Source organism: Mustela erminea, chromosome 21 (genome assembly GCF_009829155.1).
Source record: "Mustela erminea isolate mMusErm1 chromosome 21, mMusErm1.Pri, whole genome shotgun sequence".
Classification (NCBI taxonomy): domain Eukaryota; kingdom Metazoa; phylum Chordata; class Mammalia; order Carnivora; family Mustelidae; genus Mustela; species Mustela erminea.
The window spans coordinates 21,799,186-21,822,276 of record NC_045634.1 but is presented as its reverse complement, the minus strand read 5'-3'; the positions used below and the strand labels follow the sequence as shown (position 1 = coordinate 21,822,276).

The window sequence follows — 23,091 nt, the reverse complement described above, 5'->3', positions numbered from 1 at the left end:
ATTTTTCTATATCTTATCAGAAATTCCTATCCATACTTTTTTTTTTTTTAATTTTTAAGAAGATTTTATTTATTCACACAGAGAGAGCACAAGCAGGGGGAGTGGCAGGCAGAGGCAGAGGGAGAAGCAGGCTGCCTGCCGAGTGTAGACCTGGATATGGGACTGCATCCCAGGACCCTGGGATCATGAGCTGAGCCGAAGGCAGACACTTAACTGACTGAGCCATGGAATCTCCCCTTTTATCCGTATTTAAAATGTCATAAACCTCAATAGGACACATTCTTACACTTAATGTATCTTGAAGTCTTTCAAATCAGAACCTCTGATTTGAATCTCATTTGAATCAGAATCTCATTTTTGTTAATGCTGCTTATTTTGTCATTGTGCAAAGCGGTTAAACCCCTCTCTTAAACAATGCACGGTTAGGTGATCTTCATTACCAGTCTCCCGTAAGATCCTGTGACACACCTTAAGATAATTTGGTGAGCATATCTGTAAGATAAATTCTTAGAAGAAGTGGAATGGGTATGTCAAAACAGACACATTTTAAATAGACATTTCCAAATTTTCTTGTAAAATGTCCATTTACACTTCCATCAACAGCATGGGAAAGGGCTTCAAACTAATTGTTAATCTTACTGTTAATTTGGAAGAAGACCCCTAAATGATACTGTGTTCTCACAGGAGATGGGGAGCCCAGGAGTCCAGGGCCGCACTGGGGCCGTGGGCATGGAATGTTTGCTATGTGCCTGTTTCCAAACTGAGACCTCCTCTTTTGCATGTAAATTGCATTCATGTCTCGATGATTGTTTCTTGGGATGATTAAGTGTTCTGGAGAGACTCCTCACCAATGCCACATCTCCCTGCCAGTTGTAAAATGTTAATAACGTGCTTCCATTTTCAGACCACGTTTACCTTCTTGAGAAAGCAAGCGTTCTTTTTGAAGGGATACTTGACTGCTTTTTTTTTTTTTTTTTTTTTAACATTTAGAGTTGAGTCTTTCTGATTATGGGACCGAAGAGTTTGCACAGATTTTCCCCTGGAGGAAAAGCTACATGTGAGGCTAGACCATTCCCTCTGCCACCCACTTCATGTATCAAGGGCCAGGAAGAGAGGCTTTAGTAGAAACCATCAAGAGTGCCATTTCTGCATGCCATGGGCAAGGGGCCCGCATAGATGGCTTTCTCTGAATGAGGCCACGGGCTGTAGGAGAGGTTTGATCCATCTGCTTTTTGCCCTGTGCCTTGCATTTAGTAGGTGCTCAGGAAACATTGAATGAACGGGTACATCTCTACAGCCATTTCCAGCTGAACAGTCCATATCCTCATTAAAAAAAAAAAAAAAAATCCATGGAACACTCCCAAGTTTTTCAAATAAAAGAAAATTCCATTTGCTTCACCTTACCTGCAGTTGGATAATAGCCAGACCCAAAAGCTAAGAATTTGGAGCTTGGGTGCTCCTGGCCCTGAGTCTGCGCTCGGCCTCCACAGTTGTCCTGGGCAGCTGCTGTCAGAAGGCAGAGCTGTGCACCGAGGGAGACAGACGGGCTCATTCACACAGCTCAAAACTGGACTGACCACTTCCTCCTTAAACAATGAAGGTACCTATTAAAACCCAGCAAGAAGAGAGGACTCTATAATAAAAGAAAACATCCCAGTACTACGTTTGAACTTCTGGCCTCCCTTTCTGCCTTGGCTTTAAGCTGTTTATCCCAACCGCTAAAATCCTGATTTCTTCTCTGCTTTCTAAATGCAATGGCACCAAACTCGTATTCCTTCCCCTTGGTCTTTTTAGGATCCCTCCCCGTATGTGATATGTAACTTTTCCACCAGAAACACTTATTTCTTCCCTGAAATGCGCACCCTATAGAGATACAGACGTGTTCTACTCTATAGTTGGCTACTGGCTTTATACGTAGAGTTAGAAATGGGAAGAAGAACTTTTGGAGCTCTTTGGCCCAATTAGTATGAAAAGTCATTTCAAAACCTACCGGTGATGTAACTATGATGAAGGCAAACTTCCCAGAAAAGTATTTTCCATTTTCACCTCTTTTTACACTCTTCGCTGTAAGCCAGAATTTGGAAACAGGGTGATCTAGCACCAGCATAAAACCAGGATATATTTGAATTCTTCTCACTGCTGTTGAGCTGAGTCCTGAGAATGTGGGCTTTGGCCAAAGTTTTTTCAGGAGTTTAGGGTTGGGTTTTTTTTTTTTCCTTTTTTTTTTTTTTTAGTCACATTTTCCTGAACCAGTGTTTTGCCTGTGATTTCTGTATCTATTTTAGGTGTCAAGGCATATCTGTCCCCTCTTTTTTCTGGCTCTCCTGAACGCAGAGTGTGGTAGCTGTTGCAAATACAATGGATGGACCATGGCAAAACATAGGGGTTAGAACACCAACCCCCGCACAGTCAAAAATCCACATATAACTTCTGCCTCCCCAGAAATGTTAACTAGTAATAAGTCTACTGTTGACCAGAAGCCTGATAACGTGAAGAGTCAACTCAAACGTATGTTGTATGTTGTAGGTATTATATACCGCATTCTTACAGTACAGGAAGCTGGAGAAAGGAAAATCATAAGGAAAAGAAAATACATGTACAGTACAGTACTGTATTTATTAAAAAAAAGAAAACACATATAAGGGGACCCATTCATTCTGACCCCGTGTTGCTCAAGGGTCTGCTGCAGTAAGAATGTAGCTGCTGTACAGCCACGTTCCTGAGGAGGGTAAGAGACTGAAGAAATTGGTGGAATCAGAGTGGGTCTTTAGGGGTGCCCTCTGGCCGCATAGCAAATAGGTACTGCTTGTTTCATGGTGGAGGAATTACAGTTTCATCGAGAAGGGCCTCACGTTGACACCTCTTTCGGAGTAGCCCCAGGATACCACCAGCTGAGCTGTTATGTGGACCTGGGTGCCCGGGGCTCTCAGAGTGAAGGATGGGCTTCTCACTTGTTGTGGTTCCAAAGCTGGAGGAAAACTTCAAGAAACCGGAAGGAAGGGAAAGGAAGGAAGAAGGGAAGGTAGGAAGGAAGAAACAAAGAAACAGGGAGGGGGGAGGAAAAGAAAGAAGAAAGAGAGAAAGAAAAGAAAGAAGAAAGAAAAGAAAAGACCTTAAGAAGGATGCCTCTTGTTAGAAGGTGGCTGTGCCTGTTATAGAATTAGGCAATTTTTTTTTTAACCTCAAAATCACCATATGTGTACAAAATCCCCAATTATATGGGTGAGGTGCACATTTCGGGTAAGCCTCACTTCCCTGGATGAGGTTTGGGTGACGGCAGCCCTGCCCTGCTGGGGACGTGTGTGGTCGGGGGTCACTCAGAGGCAGTGCCATCCACTCGTACATGCTTTGTTGGGTGACAGACACATAGCATCTAAGAACCAAAGAAAAATGAACCGTTCTCCACCTCATACCCAGTCCTCCTTCCAGATTTACCCATAGATCTGATCAAAGCCACACAGGAGAGCAAGGGAACACCCAGGGGGTAAGGGAGAAAATCACTTCCTTCCTACTGCCTGAACACACAAGTTATTTTTGGTGTGGAAGCAGAACCTCTCGGTTCTCTTTGGTAATCTAGGGAATAAGAAGTGTTACAGATTTTATTTTATTTTTTTACGATTCCTGCTATCCCTATAGATTGAAAAGTTGACCCCAGGGGCAGCTGAGGGAGCTAGAGACAGAGAAACCATGGAAGGGAGACAGCCCTCTGTGTAGCGGTATTTTATTTCCAGGGCAGCTTTGAGACAAAACGCTTGTTGGGAGGGGTTGAAAATGGAGCAAGTGGCCAAAATTATAGACTATTCCCTGCTGGAAGGGACCTCCACTATGAGGGCATTCGGTCAGTTTTTAAATGAGGGAACTCAGTCGAGTGAGGGCAACGGTGAGTTCGGGGCTGGTCCTGCTGTCCGCCCTCAGACTGCAGTCGAGGCAGAAAAGGCGGTGGGGGGGGGGGGTGTCCCGGAGAGCTGTACAGGGAGGCAAGGATGGGGAAATAGCACAGGCCTTAAAGAGACAGCGAGCCCAGAAGTTGATTTGTCAGACACATCCCGGCCAGCAGGACTGGGGACCAGGAGGAGTCCTCTCCATAGACAGGCTGTCCCTGTCCCTGGAGACACTGATTCAAGCATTGACTGGAGACTCTGATCACATGCTCCCTGCCTCCCCACATCCACCTACCCCCGCGTCTTTGATAACAAATGGAGAATCTGACACTTAGACCCATTCTGCTGTCCAGAAAGCAGAAAGGGCAGAAGATGGACCTGTTTTCTTCCTGGCTGTCCTCCTGCTCATCACCTGGGAGGAGAGACAGCAGAGCCAGGGAAGGTGCTGATGTGGAGCCTGATGGCCTCACTGTGCTGTGTGGGCTTCTCTCCCCATGAGCCTGTTGGTTCCTGGCTCCTGTGTTCATCAAGATGCCTGCATCTACCTTACCCTGTTGTGAGCTTTGCATCTGGGGTTGTCCCAGACAGGAGGCCCCCACAGCTGGCTCCCTGACTGTGCTATTATTGGCGAAGCTGCGGCATCAATGTCAGTGCCTGCGCTGCCCAGGGCCGGGGAGCCCCGAGGATGTGCGTGTGCCCCTTGCTCCGAGAGGGACCTCTTCCTATGGAGTGTCCCGAGTAGGGAGACCCCGTGTTGATCAGAAGGGCCTGGCGCCTGTGCTTGTCCCTCGGGGCCCCTTCTGTCCCCACTTTGGTTGGAGAAAGCAGAGGGAGACTCAGCGTGGGCAGAGAAAGTTGTTGACACTGCGGGAGCAGCCCTGGAAAGATTGTGCGCATCGACGCAGAGCTCCTAGTTTGCTTCCTTGGGGGCCTTTCCCTGCGCGCCCGGGGCCCACATGTTTGTCGCAGCTCTTGCAAACCGGTCATGCTGCTGAGGTGGGGAGAGGTGCAAAGGGACACCGCGTGCCCTGCCCTTAGGATGACACGGCTTGGGGAACTCGTGTCATGTCCCCGTGCCGTGTCCTTGAATGTAAGACCCGAATTGCTCCCACATTTTAACCTTCGGGATCCTGGGAGGCATCTTACAACCTGTGAATACAGTGAGTGCTTCTGTTACTGCCCTCAAAGCTGCTATCAGAAGAGTGGGGACATCCTCCAGTCGGTTCTGAGAGTGAAGGAAAGGAGGACTATTTCAGTTTGCCCCTTTCTGTGCCCAGTGGCGATGCCTTTTTTCCTGCCTATTTTTACCTGAACTCTTGTTTCATTGGGAAAACTCCATTGTCTACGCTGATATGAAGAGTGAAGTCCAGTTTTCGTCCTGTTTAGACTGGCCCTCCAGCTCCTCATGATGCTTCTGAACATCCCCATGCTTTGGGGGTGGGCAAAGGGGCTGCGGCCGTGATGGAGTCCCCCACCCTGCCCCCCATCAGGGTCAGCATCCTGTGTGCCCCACTCTGGGAACTGGGGGTCTAGGAAAGACTCGCTTTCCCTTGAGATCTGTTTCGTCATTTATCAAATCACGTACCTCCACCTTCTAAGATATTTCTGGGTCCACCCTGCCCCTCAAGGCACCAAGGTGTTTGTCAAAACTTGTACAAGTACACACCAAAAAGGGAGAATTTTGCTGTAGGTAAATTTATCCTCTAATAACCTGATTTAAAAAAAAAAAAATCCATTCAAAGCAAGCATTAAGGTTTGCTGTTGTCATTACTGCTTGCAAAATGTTGGAAACAACCTAAGTGTCCATCATGAGGGGATCGGTTAGCTAAATTATGATACTTGCATAGGATGATATATTATGGGTCACTGTTAAAAAGAATTAGGGTAGATCTGTACATCTGGTGTGAAATACCATCTTTGAGTAAATGTGTGCTGTGCATTTGTTTGGGTCATTTGGCAGATCTCCGGAAGGATCCCTGGAGATTGCCAGCAGTGGTTTCCTCTGATGAGGGAGCCTGGGTACTAAGGGACAGGTGAGGAGGAAGACTCCACTGGCACTGTATACCTTTCTTGCATTGTGAATTTTGTTCGGTGTGCATCTGTTGTCTCTAAGAAATAGGTACAAATAAAATAAATTGCTTTGACTGGCGGGCCCCCTCACGGAGTGTCATTGGCCTCTAGCCTGATCGTTGCTGTTTCTCTGTTTCAGGCCCTTCGTCTGAGCCGGCGCACTCACCCACCAGCAGTGGGAAGAAGCTCTTTGCTCCTGTTTCCTTCCCTTCAGGCTCCACTGAGGATGTGTCCCCCAGTGGCCCCCTCCAGCCCCCGCCTCTCCCCCAGAAGAAGTTAGTGAGCCGGGCCGCCTCTTCCCCTGATGGCTTCTTCTGGACCCAAGGGTCCCCCAAGCCAAGAACGGCAAGTCCCAAGCTGAACCTCAGCCACTCAGAAACCAATGTCTGTGCCCACGAAGATCCCCACTTCAGCTACTCCTCAAGCCCTGGGAGCCGCCATCATCCAATCTTCTCCTCTTCTGAGCCCCTGGAGAAAACATTCAGAAGCAACGGCCACTGGGTGCCAGCGCCAGGGCTGGCGGGGAGCAAGAGCAGCTGCGGGAGCCCCAGCCTCCGGTGCAGAGGGGTCCCCTCGGCCACCTCCTCCCAGCTGAGCGTGTCCAGCCAGGCGTCTGCCAGCAGCACCCAGCTCCACTTCCACAGCCTGCTGAGCAGCATCAGCAGCAAGGAGGGCACCTATGCCAAGCTCGGGGGGCTCTATGCCCAGTCCCTGGTCCGCCTTGCGGCCAAGTGCGAGGACCTCTTCATGGGCGGCCAGAAAAAGGAGCTGCACTTCAACGAGAATAACTGGTCACTCTTCAAACTGACCTGTAACAAGCCCTGTTGTGACTCGGGGGATGCCATCTACTACTGTGCCACCTGCTCTGAGGACCCCGGCAGCACCTATGCTGTGAAAGTAGGTACCAACCCACCCCCCTCCTTCCATTCTGCACTGCAGCCATCTGGCCCCGGCTGCGACAGGGCTGCAGCTCGGGCGAGTCCTCTCACAGTCCAGGCCACCGGAGCAGGCTCAAAGCCAGAGTTCTTGCTAACACGGAGTGCTCACTGATTTCTCGCTCAGCCCGGCCCGGGGCACTGTGTGGGAAGATTTGTAGTGTGAACGTGGCATTCCTCCTCTGCATTTGGGAGTGAGCCCATGTGGTCTAGTTGGATTAGGGAGACAAGTTGTCTTTTTAAGGCAGCAGAGAGTTCATTGGATTCACTTATTCATCAGATTTTTACGGAGTGCCAGTCGTGTGCCAGGTGTTTTGTAAAGGTCTGAGTAGACAGAGGGGAGCATAAGGTTCCTCTGGAGCTTGTAATTCAGGAAGGGAGACAGCCACTGAAGATACTGTTCTGCACGTGTTAGAGCTGGAGAGAGCCAGGCCTAAGCACCATCTTGAGCAATAAGAGTAATTGTATCGATTAAGCATTCGCTCAGCAACAAGCCTCTCGGGTGTATTCACTCCATGACTGCACAGCGTCACAATGCAAATAGGCTTTGTAGATGGGGGATGGGAGGCACAAAATGATTAAGTAATCTGCCCACACAGCTAGCCAGCAGCTGAGATGGCTGTGAATGGTACTTTGTTTTGCCTGCAACAACTCTGCTACCGTCCTGTCAGTTAAGAAAAAGGAAGTTCCGAGAAGTTAAGAGACTAGCCCAAGGTAACACAGCTCTTGAATCTTTGCCACCGGATCAGGGCTGTTGCGAAGGAGAAAGAGAGCACAAGCAGGGGGAGCAGCAAGGAAAGGGAGAGGGAGAAGCAGGCTCCCCGCTGAGCAGAAAGCCCGATGCGGGACTCGATCCCAGGACCCTGGGTTCAACCCGAACCGAAGGCAGACGCTTCACTGACTGAGCCACCCAGGTGCCCCATGGTTTTTGTATTTCTTTCTTTCTTTTTTTTTTTTCCTTAAGATTTTATTTATTTATTTAACAGAGATCACGAGCAGACAGAGAGGCAGGCAGAGAGAGAGAAGGGGAAGCAGGCTCCCTGCTGAGCAGAGAACCTCCTCCCCCCACCTTCCATGCAGGGCTCGATCCCAGGACCCTGAGATCATGACCTGAGCTGATGGCAGAGGCTTAACCCACTGAGCCACCCAGGTGGCTTTGTATTTCTGAGAGCTTGTCGTGTGTGCTGGGATATCTAGGCCCTCCTATAGTAATGCAGTTAGCCCCGTTCTCTGAAGGACAATGCATAACAACCCCTTTCCCAGAGGGGTGAAAAACAAGCCTTCCTCCTTATTTCATTAGAAATGTAAGCCATAAGGAGACAGAAGATAGGCCCCTGCCCTCTAAGGAAGGCCGTGCCCCTGGTGTCTAATCTGACTTTGCCAGAGACTCGGCAGCTCAAGGACTATCTCGGTCATGTACCAGAAGGAAATTCGGAGAACAGCTTCAAATATTCAGAGTCTAGGGAACAACGGCATCAATTTGCAAGCACGCCGGGCTGGGTAATTGTGGGGTGGGGGCTTTTGGAACATCCTTTCCCACGTGCAGCTGTTCTACTTCATTAACGCCGCAGTCTAGACGGAACTCAGTCATCTGGACGCGGGGGGCCGGAGCGGGCCCCCTCCTGTGCCGCTGCCTCCCTGTCCACAGCTCACTTCATCTGTGGCTGGGAAGCAGAAGGAGCCTGGTGCCGAGTCCCCATGAGCAAAAGCAGGCTTGCACCTGCTCCCACGAGACGCCGGGCCCCCTGTTTGTGGGCTCAGCGCCCTGCAGCAGCAAGGAGATTAAAGCCAGCTCTCGAAGCCCTGCTCCGGGAATATGCGGTAGGGGAGAAAGAAAAAAAAAAAAATCATCAGCTGTGTGCAAGTTTCTGGAGCTGCTTTATTCCTCAGTCAGCTCCAACTCCGGTTCGGTAATTAGGGACCTGTGTTAAGCCAGCTGGGCCTTCTTTATTTAACAAACGTGACTTCGCCCAGATTTTTAACCGCGAATCGGGCTGTGGCTCTGAAGTTAAAAGCGAGACTTGGCTCAGCAGAACGTTTGAAATTGGAGCTGAACCAAAGGTTTGTGTGGTCTTGCACCAAAACCCAAGCATAAACTCCCTGAAGATGAGGTTGGGGGGGGGGTGGAGGGTGGGGAGGAAGCCTCCCTGCCCCCGCGCCCCTTCCTTTTCCCACCCCCACCATGCAGTGCTGTGAAAGCCATCTCAGGGGACGCCCGTCCAGGCCCCCCCACCTTTGCACTGTGCTGACGCCTCGCCGATGTGGGCAGCGAGGAAGCCAAGGGTCCTAGCAGCGGACTAGCTCACTGATTTTGAAATGCATCCAGCCCCGTTGCCATTTACTCTGCTCCTTCATTTACATGTCTGTGCAAGCTGTCTGCGTGTTTGCTGGGCCCCGCCGGCCTTTGATAGCCTTGAGAAAAGGGCTCCTTGGAAACAGTTCCCAGGCCCTGGCCAGCTGCACCCTCCAGGTTTGTACAGTAACCCCCCATCCAGCTCTGGGTTGCCTCACCATGTGGCTCCAGCCAGACGGGCAGAGCAATCACCATGACAACCTTTTCCAGTGAGCGATCACCTCGGGCCAGGCATTGTGCTGGGAGCCACACCTGCCTTGTGTCACGGACTGCTCACGGTGGTCCCGGGAAAAAGGGACCTATCACGGCCCTGACTGCAGAGGAGAAACCGGACTGAGACACACCAGGTCGGTCCTCATTACTTGTGGATTCTGTATTTTTGCATCCACTCTCTAGAATTTATTTATAACCCTAAACCCTTTTCTGTGGTGGCTGCACGCGCAGAGTAGGGGGAGATTTGAGTGACCCAATGGATGAATTACTGGCCCGGGTGTGACAAGGCAAGGTCCTGGCTTCCTGTCTCAGTGCCCACCTGTTAACTAGGGGTCCTTGCTGTGGTCTCTCGATGGCCTTGTTCCTCCCACGTCTGTGTTTTGGGTTGATGATTTCACTGTTGAAAATGACCAAGCTAGGCGCTGCAGTCCTGTCTGGAGTTCCTGGGTGCCAGAGGGCTGTGGTGTGGGCCCTGAGAGAGTGTTAGAGAAGCTTCATTTGGGACTGAGTTAGGTGCTTTATGCCGTGAGTTCTCGGTTAGCGAATCAGCACTACCAGATGCTAAAGAGTCTTTAAACGGAAACACCCACAAAATGAGGTTCCGTACTGGCGAGTTGGCAAAAATCCCATGACCGGACGCTTGTCAGAACTTTGCCTTCTGTTTCGCTTCAGAGCACTGGGTCGGTGTTCACTGGAATGGTGTTTGTGGCTACTTGAATCACTGCCAGTGTTTGCAGAGCTCGGAGGTGAGCCCAGGTCTTTTTCACTCCCGCCGCCGGAACACAGCTCACTTGTACAGTCTTGGGCAAATCATTTCACCCCTCGGAGCCTCTGTTTCCTCTTCCGAAGCAGCATCTGCCTCCTCTTTCCTCTTCAGGTTGTCTGAGATGTAATGAGACACTGTGTGAGAAATGCTTGGCGGGCACAGGGCCTCACACGTGCGAGCATGAGGCTGCTGTCTGGTGGCCGAGAAGCTCTCACAGGAGAGTGACCTCGACAGGTCCGTGCACTGGAGTTGGGATCAAGATGTGAGACCACTTTTTGAGAACTGTAAATTCCCTTTCGTTTTTTGTGTTTTGGGGGGGGGGAGAGTTTTAAAAATGTATTTATCTGAGAGGAAGAGAGAGAGAAAACAAATAGTGGGGAGGGGCAGAGGGAGAGGGACAAGGGGCTCGATCCCAGGACCCCAGCATCATGACCTGAGCCGACGGCAGATGTTCCAGCAACTGAGCCACGCGGTGCCCCCCTGCTTAATAATGTTTCAGAAGACTTCCATTTAAAAACCAAATACAGTTAGGTGGGCCAAAATGAAGAGTCAGCAACAGGGCCCCTCAGATACGTGTTCCAGAATCATTTCTGTTAGTGTAACAGGAAGCAGTGTCTGAGAGAAAAACGTGCTGCCGTTTGATTTCCGTTTTACTTCTGTGAGAGAGAGAGGACGACCTGAGGGCGTCCCCTGCCTCCTTCCCCTCTCCCCATGACCGTTTCTAAAAGTTTCCTCAGAGGCTGGGCTCTGTTACGCTGAGAAGGTGTGTACAGCCGCAGTCCCAGTAAGTCTCTGGGAGAAGATGCTTGCAGCAGGACTCCTGAAGGTGTCCCTCCCCCTTAAGCAGGTGGCGCTTCACAGACACTCCTGTGATCCCTCGTGTGCAGCAACGCAGCAGCCCAAGGGGTTATCCTGGGTCGTCTGCAGGACGATAAGTTACAGGTAGAGGCGAGGGGCCTCTCTCTGCGAGCCTGCACACCGATCGTCACCCTTGCCATAAAGCGTGGCCGAGGCTGCAGCATATCCTTTGGGAGAAGGGACCGCAGACCATCTTCTGCCCCTTTCGTGTCATTACAGGACATTGAGGCCTGAACGAGGGCCATGATGTCTGGCTCGAGACCCTCCGGTTGTGGCAGCCGGAGGATCCTGAATGAGTGTTGCCCGAGACGCTCGGGTGGCTGGTGCTGTCATCAGTATTGGACAATGTTTGAGAGGCAGGGGAGAGGCGCTCGTGGGGTTCCCCAGAGGAGCTCGAGATCACCTGCTTGTTTATTCCTACCTTCAGTTTCGAGGGTGCCTTGGGCATGTTGGCATCCCTAACCCTGGAGAGCTTTCTGTTTTCTTTGGGCTCTGAGACTCAGGCTCAGAGGCTATAGCGTGCAGCTTCCGTAGAGCAGTGCCAATAAAATCGGCTGGCCCCGCAGGCCATGGCAGCTCGCAGGCCTGGCATATTTACCTGGCTAGAGAAACCGGGGCAGCCCGAGGGACCTGGGCCACATCCTCGGGGGGGTCTGCTTCTGTCTCTGAGATTCCCTAAGAAGGGAGCACCACCATGGTCAGACATACTCGCAGTCAGGTAGCTGCCATCGGGCGCGAGGGATGGGGAGTCAGGCTCACAGCCTCGCATGGTCCTGTCTGGCTTCCTGAGAACTTGTCCAGGTCACACTGTGAGCAGACAGATGTCTTCCTACTGAGGAACCCCACTCCTGCTGAGTTGTTTATGAATTTCATGTTTAATTTTTTTCAAGAGATTTATTTAGTTTAGAGAGAGGATGAGCAAGCAGGGGAAGAGGTGGGTGCGGGGGAGGGTGGGCCGAGGGGAGAGGAAGCATTGCAAGCAGACTCCCTGCTGAGCACGGAGCCCAACTTGGGGCTAGATCCCAGAACCCTGAGATCACATCCTGAGCTGAAATTAAGAGTCACCCATTTAACGGATTGAGCCACCCAGGCGCCCCTGTGTTTAACTTCTAAAGAGATTGCCAAACTGTGTTCCAAAGTGATGGCACCATTTTCCACTCCATCCGCAAAGCATGAGGGCTCCCATTTCTCTACATCCTTACAGACAACTTGTTACTTTCTGTCATTCTTATTATAGACGTTCTAGAGGGCGTCAACTAGAAGCTCACTGTGGTTTTGATTTGCATCTCCCTAATGAATACTGATACTGAGCATCTTCTAAATGCCTGTGGCCATTTATACATGTCTTTGGTAAAATGCCTATTAATATCTTTTGCTCCCTTTTGATTGGGTAGCTTATCAACTAATTGTTGAGCTGTCAGAGTTTTTTGTTCAGTTTTACCAAGGAAATCATTTATCAGCTATATATTTTGTAAGTGCTTTCTCCAGCCTGTGACTTCTCTTTTCCTTTCCTTAATGGTATCTCTAGAAGCACAAAAGAAGAATTTTGATCATTATCTACTTTTTTTCTTTTGTGGACCATGCTTTTGGTGTGGTATCTGACAACTCTTTGCCCAGCCCAGAGTCTCAAAGATCCCTGTGTTTTCTTTGAAAATGCGCATTTTGAGCTCATACGCCTAAGTCATCGTGATCCATTGCATGTACAGAGTAAGGGTTTCAGTTCACCTTTTTGCAAAAGGATCCCCAAATGTCCCAACACCATTTGTTGAACAGGATGATGGAGTCCCCTCCTGACCTGACTTTGCCTTTTCCCTGCAGATCTGCAAAACCCCTGAGCCCAAGACAGCCTCCTACTGCAGCCCTTCTGTGCCCGTGCATTTCAACATCCAGCAGGACTGTGGCCACTTTGTCGCCTCCGTGCCCTCCAGCATGCTCACCAGTCCGGACGCACTCAAGGACCCTCTGCCTGCACCGCCCTCACACCCCCCTGCCCAGGAGCAGGACTGCGTGGTGGTCATCACCCCAGAGGTGCCCCACCAGACCGCCTCTGACTTTGTGCGGAACTCGGCCACCAGCCATCAGTCGGAACCCGAGGCTTACGAGAGGCGCGTGTGCTTCCTGCTTCTGCAGCTCTGCAACGGGCTGGAGCATCTGAAGGAGCACGGCATCATCCACAGGGACCTGTGCCTGGAGAACCTGCTGCTGGTGCATTGCTCCCCGCAGGCCTCCCCCGGCCCCGCCTCGGCCACCCCCACGCCCCCTGTCTCCGCAGCCACCTCCAGTGCCCCCGCCCCCGCCGCAACCCCTTCCCCTGCTGCCGCTCCCTCCCCTTGCCCGGCTGCCGCTCCCCCCATCAGTGGCACTCCCAGCCTCTCGGTGGCCCCCACCTGCCAGGATGGGCCCCGTGAGAAGTGCTTGCCCCGGCTCATCATCAGCAACTTCCTGAAGGCCAAGCAGAAGCCAGGTGGCAGCGCCAACCTGCAGCAGAAAAAGAGCCAGGCCCGGCTGGCGCCCGAGATCGTGTCTGCCTCCCAGTACCGCAAGTTCGATGAGTTCCAGACCGGCATCCTCATTTACGAGCTGCTGCACCAGCCCAACCCCTTCGAGGTGCGCGCGCAGCTGCGGGAGCAGGACTACCGGCAGGAAGACCTGCCCCCGCTGCCCGCCCTGTCCCTCTACTCGCCAGGCCTGCAGCAGCTCGCGCACCTGCTGCTGGAGGCCGACCCCATCAAGCGCATCCGCATCGGCGAGGCCAAGCGGGTGCTGCAGTGCCTGCTGTGGGGGCCGCGGCGGGAGCTGGTGGAGCCGCCGGGCGCGTCGGAGGAGCTGCTGTGCGCCACGCTGCACAACTGGATCGACATGAAGCGCGCGCTGATGATGATGAAGTTTGCCGAGAGGGCGGTGGACCGCAGGCGCGGCGTGGAGCTGGAGGACTGGCTGTGCTGCCAGTATCTGGCGTCCGCTGAGCCGGGGGCCCTCCTACAGTCGCTGAAGCTCCTGCAGCTTCTGTGAGCGCAGCCCCCGGCCCCGCCCTTGGGCTGCCCACTTACCTGACCCCAGACCACCCTCCCCCAACGCCCCACCTTGCCTTGGACACACCTGCCTGCCCCCCAGGAAATGGTACCGACGACTGTCAGACTTGGATGTAATATATATATAAAATACCTAAATCCGAAAGACAGCGGCTGTCATTCATTGCCCACTTTGGCCTCTCCGTTTCCCCCCAGTTTCCTCCTACAATTATGGCCACTTCTGGCTCAGCACCAGGGCCTGGGGACGGTTCTGCCAACAGAGCAGAGCCTGTACTCTGGCTCGGCTGCCTCATCATGGGATCGCTTCACTCTCTAATCAAATGGCTATTTAAAAATAAAAATAACAAAAAACATTTTGAAAAAAATGGGGAATGGAGTCATTAGCAAAGCTCTTTTATTGCCAAGGGCACCGGTGCATTAATATCTTGGTGGGTTACATTGCATCTAACCCTCTGAGCAGTGGCTTCAAGACCACTTGAGGTGTCCATATCTCACACTTCTACTGAGATACAGAGGCAGGCCACTCTGCTGTGGCAGGCCACATGCCCCCAGGCGTGTGGGCACCACTTAACCTTCCCTGCTCCCCTCCTCACCCAGCAGTCTCTTGGAAAGAATCCGGACTCAGCTGTGAGCCCAGCAGAGGTCCAGAACTCAACCTCACTGCTCCAGATCTGTTTCCACTGTGCTAAAGGCGTTGCCCTTTGTATGGGTCAGAGCCCTGGCTGAATTGGAATCTACCCCAGATGGTTCAAGTGAAGAAACTCTAACGGGGCCACTTAGAAAGGCATGGGTAGGGTTAAGAGCAAAAAGGAAAAGATGAGGCAGAAGCAGGGGCTGAGGTGGGAGAACTAGCCATTCACCCTCCCTTTCCGACCTGTCATCCCCAGGTCAAGCCCAAGGTGGGGAGGGGGTCAGGGATGGAGTTGGTGGGAATGGCCTCCGCCAGGAAGGGAACGGGAAGGCTGGGCTGGGGACACGGGGCAGGCAGCATGCTGCCTCTTCCCTTGACTGTGATAGAGAACAGAGGTGCCAGAATAAAACAGAGGTGTCCCTGCTTCCAGACTTCCAGACCAGTAGTCTCCCTGCTGTCCTAAGCTCCACTCAGTTTCCATCTATAAAACTCCTGTTTTCAACACGCTTACTGGCCCCTACTCCCTACCGCAGTCAATATTTGTCACTGTGCCTTTAAAGCACTTAGAGAAAATTAGAAAGCTTCAGATCTTTCCTCCACAAACTAGACACACAAAATGTTACTAATTACTCATTCGAAGGGAGAAAGCCCCAAGACCCTCGGATTTCTACCTAAAGGGTAATCTTCCACCTTGCGAGCTAATTAATTTCTTAAAACCTTGTTAATAACTATGGACAATTGTAAAACAAATGCAAAGATCTTAACGGATGTCCTAGAAATCTGGGGATGTGGTTAGCAACCAGGACAGGGAAATCTCACAGGTCCTCTTCTGCATGTTAATTTCACTCCTTTCGGACTACAGGTAAGTATGCCCCCATTTCCCTGTGACAGCCATGAAGACAGTACCTGTACACTTGTCGGCTGTCGCCTGAGCAATGAGGAAAGAACTGAACAGGCCAGGTTCCAACTCTATTTAGACAACAGAAAAGAGCCTTCGGATATGAAAATCATTATTCTTCATAGGACCTATCTGTTTTGGAGGCAATATTTTGTCAGTGGTTTATTCCTGGGAATTTTCCAGGCACACCCTCCGCCCTTCATTTGCTGTCTTTGCTTTCTCGTCTTTTCTCACTTCAAGGAAATAAACAGTGGGGAAGGAAGAAGCAAACATTCTGCCAAGGGAATGCAGTGCCTCTTGGAAACGCACGTCTCAGGAGGCACACTTTGAATCTCTGAGTCAATGACATCTTTTGAATATGCCACCCACTTCAGGAAAAAATTTTTGACATCGTGGAAAAGGTTTTAAAACCAAAATGAATCCAAAGGTAAAGCTGAGAAGTAATTATCGTGATAAAGTCCAATTGAGAAGAATGGTAACAAAGATCGAACCTACTTCTGAGCTATCAGCCAACCCAGAAAAAGCAGAAAACAGCTGCTTGCGGAATTCTTTGTGGGATGGTAGGAGGCAGTTTAGTTCGTCATGAGGAACAGGCCTTTTCCCAGTGTGTGGTTCTGAAGGGAATTTGTCAAGGATTTCCTTGTTTAAAGACATTGGATAATGTCCCCGATAGCAGGGATGTTTTTTGGTTTTTGGTTTTTTTAAAAGACATTTTCCTAGACAGAGCAATTTCTTATATTCACTATTGGCAAAATCCAAGTGGATAACATAGTCCCCCCCCCCTTTCCATCAGGGGGGACTATACAGGATACTTGCCACCCTTCGTCTCCATGGGTTGTTGACCTTTTCCATAAAGACTGCACATTTTCCATTGGGCAAATAGCATTAATCACTCTGAATTCAGGGCTCAACGTAATTGGGTTTTGGAGTTTTGCTTTATTTTTTTATTTTTTTGCCTCAAAATACACCTGCAATGCACAACTTTATCTCCCAGAAAGCTCAAGCGCTAAGTAGATGAATTCCAGAAACAATATTTTGTTCCCTAGGGCTGAGGTTCAGAAACAAGCAGGGACTTCGGTATGAGGCCGGGCTCCTAACCCTTGGCTCTTCCATGCTCCTGGCATCTGTACACTCATTGCCTCCTTTTTGCTTGGCTTAAGACCCAGCTACTGGTATTTAAATCTCCAGATTTTTGTTTTTTCTCTCCAGCTCTGAGTCAGGTCGCCCCCATATCCTGTTCTCATTTGTAATCTTGGTTGTTAATGGGGCCTTTCCCGTTTTCATGCCAAAATGTGGAATCTTTTTTCTTCTCCTCCATTCTTTCCCGTAGGCGTTACGAAGCCACACATCTGAATTATTCTATCTTTGCCAGAAGCAAGATACGCACTTCAGGTGATTACTTATTTATCGTAACACGTGGCTCAGATCTAATAAGGCAGGGCTCTGGGGAGCTGCAGTTACCAGTCTGTGTAATACTTCCTGGTTTTCCAGAGCTCGGGGAGGGAGAGATCTCTTTTGTAATATGCACTTGCACACAAACAATTAAAATGATCTGGAAGAAGGAAGACATATGTTACTTTAATGACTTCTCTGAAATCCCTTCTTTAAATAGACAGACAGCCAATAAATGAGACAGGCCTTTCCCACTCTGCCGACTATCTATAAATCTTTGAAGATCTCAGGATAAGCTTATTAATCTCATTAAAAGTAGTAGATTTGTCATATAAAACCTGCTTGGCATACTTAATAGAGGGCGATGTGAATAGAATTGATTCATTAGAAACCAAAATTTAACCCGACTGATGTCATTGCTAAAAAATAGAAGACAAGAATTAAATGACTGGGGAAAGTACCATGGGGCGAATATTTGTTAAGAACAATGACTCCTCTCTTCTCGAGTGCTGATTAATGCGGGTTAAGGGACAGCCAAGGAGACCTACTGCAGACTAAAGATGTTCTGGAAGGACTCACGCTCTGGAAGGTTATTTAGAAGGTAGCCAGATGGGTTCTGGGGCCTCAGGAAAGGAGTCCAAATTAACCTAAAAATGATATCATTTATTTAGGGAGAACTGGGATCTGGCCAGAACGTCCATGGTCCATTTGGAACCTTCCTGAGAACTGGTTGCTCAGTCTTCTCTGATCCACATCTTTTCCTCCCAGAGCTCGACGACACCTGTTCCAGCTCTCTGGAGTGGGGAAGGCAAAGTCGAGTTTACTCGGAAGCTTTCTGCAGGGCCACAAACCAGCTTGGTATTGAATTATACCAGTGGGAATTTGAACATACAGTGTTAGCACATGTTATAAAATGCTGGGTTCACATATTTGTAGATCCTTTCCTAGAAATGAGTATAGCTATTTCAAAAACAAACAAACAAACAAACAACAAGCAAAACAAACAAAAAGCAACAACAAAAACCACTGTCCTGAACAGTGAAAACTTAGATGTTCTTTATTAGGACTTCTTGAAGGTTATTCTTCAGATTTCTGACTTACTGCCTTAGCAGGGATAATCGGGCATGGAGACAGATGGACAGAATGCAGCATGGACGTGTAAGGAAGGGAAGAGAAGACAGGAAATAAGAAAGCAAGATTCAGAGACAAACCACCTGCTTTACTACTTGCCTGGAACCAGCCCACATAACTTCCCACAACCCCAGAAGGGGATTCATGAGTCTCAGTCTGTTCAAACTACTGCAAAACAAACAAACAAACAAACAAAAAATCAACAAAACACACACACACACACACACACACACACACACACACACACATAGACTGGGTGACTTTTAAACAACAGAAATTTATTTGTCATGCTTCTGGAAGCTGGGAAGACCAAGATCAAGGTGCCAATAGATCTGGGTCTGGTGAGGATCCACTTCCCAGTCATAGGTGGCCATATTCTTGCTGTGTCTTGGTTTGGTGGAAAGAGCAAAGGAGCTCTCAGGGGTTTCTTTTTTAAGGGCTCTAATCCCACTGATGAGGTTTTCACCCTCATGACCTAACCGCGCCCCAAAGACCCCACCACCTAATCCATCCCCTCGAGAATTAGATTTCCATGTATGAATTTTGGGGGAATGAATATTCAGTCTAGGGTAGCACTTTTATCAGCCCTTTCCTGGAATTATCTGGACATGTGTATGTCTATTCTATTCTCAAAGATCACCAGGGATGTGGAGGCTCTACGGAACACAAGGTGGTATAGAGTTCAATTTCACTTTGTAACAGATTCCTTAAAAAGTCAGAAAGGCTTTAAGAATTTGCCTTTTACTTATGTCCTTTCTTTACTATTCTCATCACCAACATGATGGGGACAATTTTCTATTTTCCCAATGAAATAACAGAGATTTCCTCTCCCCTACCCCTCAGTTTTACTTGTTTCATATCTTTTGAGTATATAAAAAAATCACATATCACTAAAAGCCAAAATTACCCAAAAAGATGAACTCAGAGAAGTATCTCTCCCCCAAGCCCTGTCCCCTTCTTCCATCCTTTTCCCCGGCTTCCGCCTATCAGCAGTAGTAACCAAACTCACTCATTTCTTCTTTATCTTTCTTGTGTTTCTTTTGCACAAATGAGTAGATAGAAGACGATTTCTTCTTTCTTACATAAATGTTAGCATGCCAGAGAGAAGGGCACTTTGCTTTTCTCTCTTAGCAGTGTCTCAACTAAAAGTTCTTTTAAGATTTATTAATTTATGGGGCACCTGGGTGGCTCAGGGGGTTAAGCCTCTGCCTTCAGCTCAGGACATGATCTCAGGGTCTTGGGATCAAACCCGGCATCGGGCTCTCTGCTCAGCGGGGGGCCTGCTTCCCCCCCCACTCTCTCTGCCCGCCTCTCTGCCTACTTGTGATCTCTGTCGGTCAAATAAATAAATAAAATCTTAAAAAAAAAAAGATTTATTAATTTATTTTAGAGGGTAGGGGTGGAGGCAGAGGGAGCTAGAGAGAGATACCGAGAATCCTTGAGCAGACTCCCCACTGAGTGTGGAGCCCAATACAGGGCTCGATCCCAGGACTCTGAGATCATGACCTGAGCCAAAATCAAGAGGTAGCTGCTTTACCCACAGAGCCACCCAGGCGCCCCTCAACAAGAACTTTAAAGCAAGAAGGGCACTTGATCTCTTGCTTAACTCAGAGAATTAACATAGTTTCATCACCCACCAAGATGGTAAAATCAACATTTGTGCTGTTTGGGGAGCATGAATTCATCAATGTTTTAATGATCCCTTACTGGTATTACCCCTTGGTTCTCAGAACAACCCATTTTATTGTATTTGGGAGATATGGACTGCTTTTCCTCCTAGATGGAAACCCTGAGACGTCCCAAACTGCAGTCAGCAGCAGCCACAGACCCCTGAGGTCAATGATGAAATTCATCTCACGTTCTTACTCCTCTCTGGAGTGACTCTGCTAGTCCTTGCACTTGGAACCTAACACTTCTTTGATAAATTCTGCGTTGATCCCTTAGGCCAAACCCAACCTAGAGACATTGGCCAGGTCTTCAAGGAAAATACCTCCAGGATAATCTCCCAGAAAGTCCGCGAAGTAGAAACAGATTATGGGACTCCCTGAGGCTTGGCTTTTCCGGGGTCCCAGTGTGGTCCTCTCTTTGCCTGACTTCAGAGCCTTGCAATGTAAACAACAAGGACTCCACTCATGGAAATCGGTTCTGGAACTTGGGGTTAACTCGTACACAAAAGAAGTCTGATGCTGTTGGTCTTGGCAGAGTCCGACATGAGTCATGTGCTCCTTTAAGGACCCGATGAAAGATGGGTAGAATGAAGGAACTTGCGGGGTGTTTTGTCCCGTGGAAAGATTTCTTGTGATGGCAAGGTTGGGGGGAGGGCCGTGGGGGCTGCGAGCCCCATTCTGGGCAAGGAAGGCACACAAGGGTGCAGCGTAGGGAGTGCCTTCCTTGGCAAGGGCCAACTGCACCCCTGCAGCAGGGATCAGCAGCCTCATCCAGCTCCGAATCATGCGTTTGATAGCAGCCCTCACGCTGCATCCAGGCATGCGCCAGCCACTGCTCCCTGGCTCCTCACTGGACACCCCTCTTTGTTTCAACTCTGGAAAGGCAGCAGCCCACTGGAGAAAGCACTGGAATGAAGAAAACCAAGGGCGCTGCTACATGGGGACTGCAGCTGTGGTAGGATAACCATTTCTAAACAACACACAGCCCACAAGGGTTCCTGAAAAGGACTTTCACATGGGCACACACCAGCGTCTGGGAGCGGCTCTCCCGGAGCAAGTTGCCAGAAGGCTGGGATTATCTCCTTCCCGGGACAAGCTTTGTCAGGTCCGTGATACCTCTAAAGTTACAGTGAAGGGAAAGAAAGGTGGCAGACACTTGATATTCCTGGAATGATGGTATTAAGAGCATGCCCCAAACCCTCAGAACGCCTGTGGCTTGGCTCTGCTGTGTGTCTGAAAATGGACACCGTGTTGTTTAGCAAACAAAAACTGGCCTATAATCCAGGTCCTTTGTCTAGTTTTGACTCCCTACCTGTCCAGTTTTCCCAACACCACTGGATATTTTTTTCCATTGGATATTTTTGTTAGCTTTCTTGAAGATTAGTTGACCATATGGTTGTGGGTTCATTTCTAAGTTTTCCATTCTGTTCCACCCAATCTATTTGTCTGGTTTTGCATCTGTACCATACTGTTTTGACTCTTGCAGCTTTGTAATAGAGCTTGAAGTGTGGAATTGTGATGCCTCCAGCTTTGCTTTGCTTTTTCAAGATTGCTCTGGCTACTTGGGGTCTTTTGTGATTCCAAACAAATTTTAAGATCGCTTGTTCTAGCTCTGTAAAAAAATGCTGGTGGTATTTTGATAGGGATGCCTTAAATATATAGATTGCTTTGGGTAGTACAGAGATTTTAACAATATTTGTTCTTCCAATCCATGACCATGAATGTTCTTCCATTTCTTTGTGTCACCTTCAATTTCTTTCATCAGTGTTTTATAGTTTTCAGAGTACAGATTTTTCGCATTTTTGGTTAGGTTTATTCCTAGGTATCTTACAGGTTTTGGTGCAGTTGTAAATGGGGTCTATTTCACTTTCTGCTGCTTTATTATGGATATATAGAAATGCAACAGATTTCTGTATGTTGATTTTGTATCCTGTGACTTTACTGAATTAATGTATTAGTTCCAGTAATTTTGTGGTGGAATCTGTTGCGTTCTCTATATAGATTATCATGTCATCTGCAAAGAGTGAAAGTTTGACTTCCTTCTTGACAATTTGGATGCCTTTTATTTCATTCTGTTGTCTGGTTGCTCTGGCTAGAACTTCTAGTACTGTGTTAAAGAATAGTGGTGAGAGTAATATTCCTATCTTGTTCCTGACTATAAAGGAAAGCTCTCAGTTTTTCCCCATTGGAGATCATATTAGCTGTGGTCTTTCATATAAGGCCTTTATGATGTTGAGGTAGTTACCTCAATCCCTACTTTGCTGAGGGTTTTCATCAAGAATGGATATTGTACTTGGTCAAAAGCTTTTTTTTTTTTTTTGCATCTATTGAGAGGATCGTGTGGTTCTTATCTTTTCTTTTATTAACATGATGTATGATGTTGATTGATTTGTGACTACTGAAGCACCCTTGCAGCCCAGGAATAAATCCCACTTGACTGTAATGAATGATTCTTTGAATGTGTTATTGGATTTGTTGGCCAGTATCTTGTTGAGAATTTTTGCGTCCATGTTCATCAGGGATATTGGCTTGTAGTTCTCTTTTTTAAGTGGAGTCTTTGTCTGGTTTTGGAATCAGGGTGAGGCTGAACTTCCATTTCTATTTTTTGGAATAGTTTGAGAATAGGTAGTAACACTTCTTTAAATGGTTGACAGAATTCCCCTAGGAAGTATCTGGCCCTGGACTTTTGTGTTTGGGGAGATTTTTAATTACCGATTCAATTTCTTTGCTCGTTATTGGTCTGTTCAAGTTTTCTATTTCTTCCTGTTTTAGTTTTGGTAGTTTATACATTTTTTAGGAATTTATCCATTTCTTCCAGATTGTCAGATTTGTTGGCATATAATTTCTAATCATATTCTCTTATAATTGTATTTCCATGATGTTGGTTGTTATTTCTCCTCTCTCATTTGTGATTTTATTTATTTGGGCCCTTTCTCTTTTCTTTTTGATAAGTCTGGCAAAGTGTTTACCAATTTCACCAATTCTGTCAAAGAACCAGCTTCTGCTTTCATTGATCTGTTCTATTGGGTTTTTAATGTTCTTTCAGTTTCTACATCATTTATTTCTGCTCTAATCTTTATTATTTTCCTTTTTCGGCTGCCGTTAGGCTTTATTTGTTTTTCTTTTTTTAACTCCTTTAGATGTAAGGTTAAGTTTTGTATTTGAGATTTTTCTTGCTTCCTGAGGTAGGCCTGGGTTGCTATATACTCCCCTCTTAGGACCACTTTTGCTGCATCCCAACGGTTTGGGACCATTGTGTTTTCA

At 48.4% G+C, this 23,091-nt stretch overlaps 1 protein-coding gene across 1 annotated transcript in view; it reads left to right on the top strand.

Moving 5' to 3' along the window:
* The window catches only part of PRAG1 (PEAK1 related, kinase-activating pseudokinase 1), a 46,627-nt gene extending 32,380 nt beyond the window's left edge, over window positions 1–14,247 (top strand). The window contains exons 5-6 of the mRNA XM_032329058.1: window positions 6,091–6,848; window positions 12,895–14,247. Coding sequence (XP_032184949.1) covers window positions 6,091–6,848; window positions 12,895–14,088 — 1,952 coding nt within the window. The 3' untranslated portion in view covers window positions 14,089–14,247. The remainder of the gene's footprint in view (window positions 1–6,090; window positions 6,849–12,894) is intronic.
* Window positions 14,248–23,091: the final 8,844 nt, after the last annotated feature.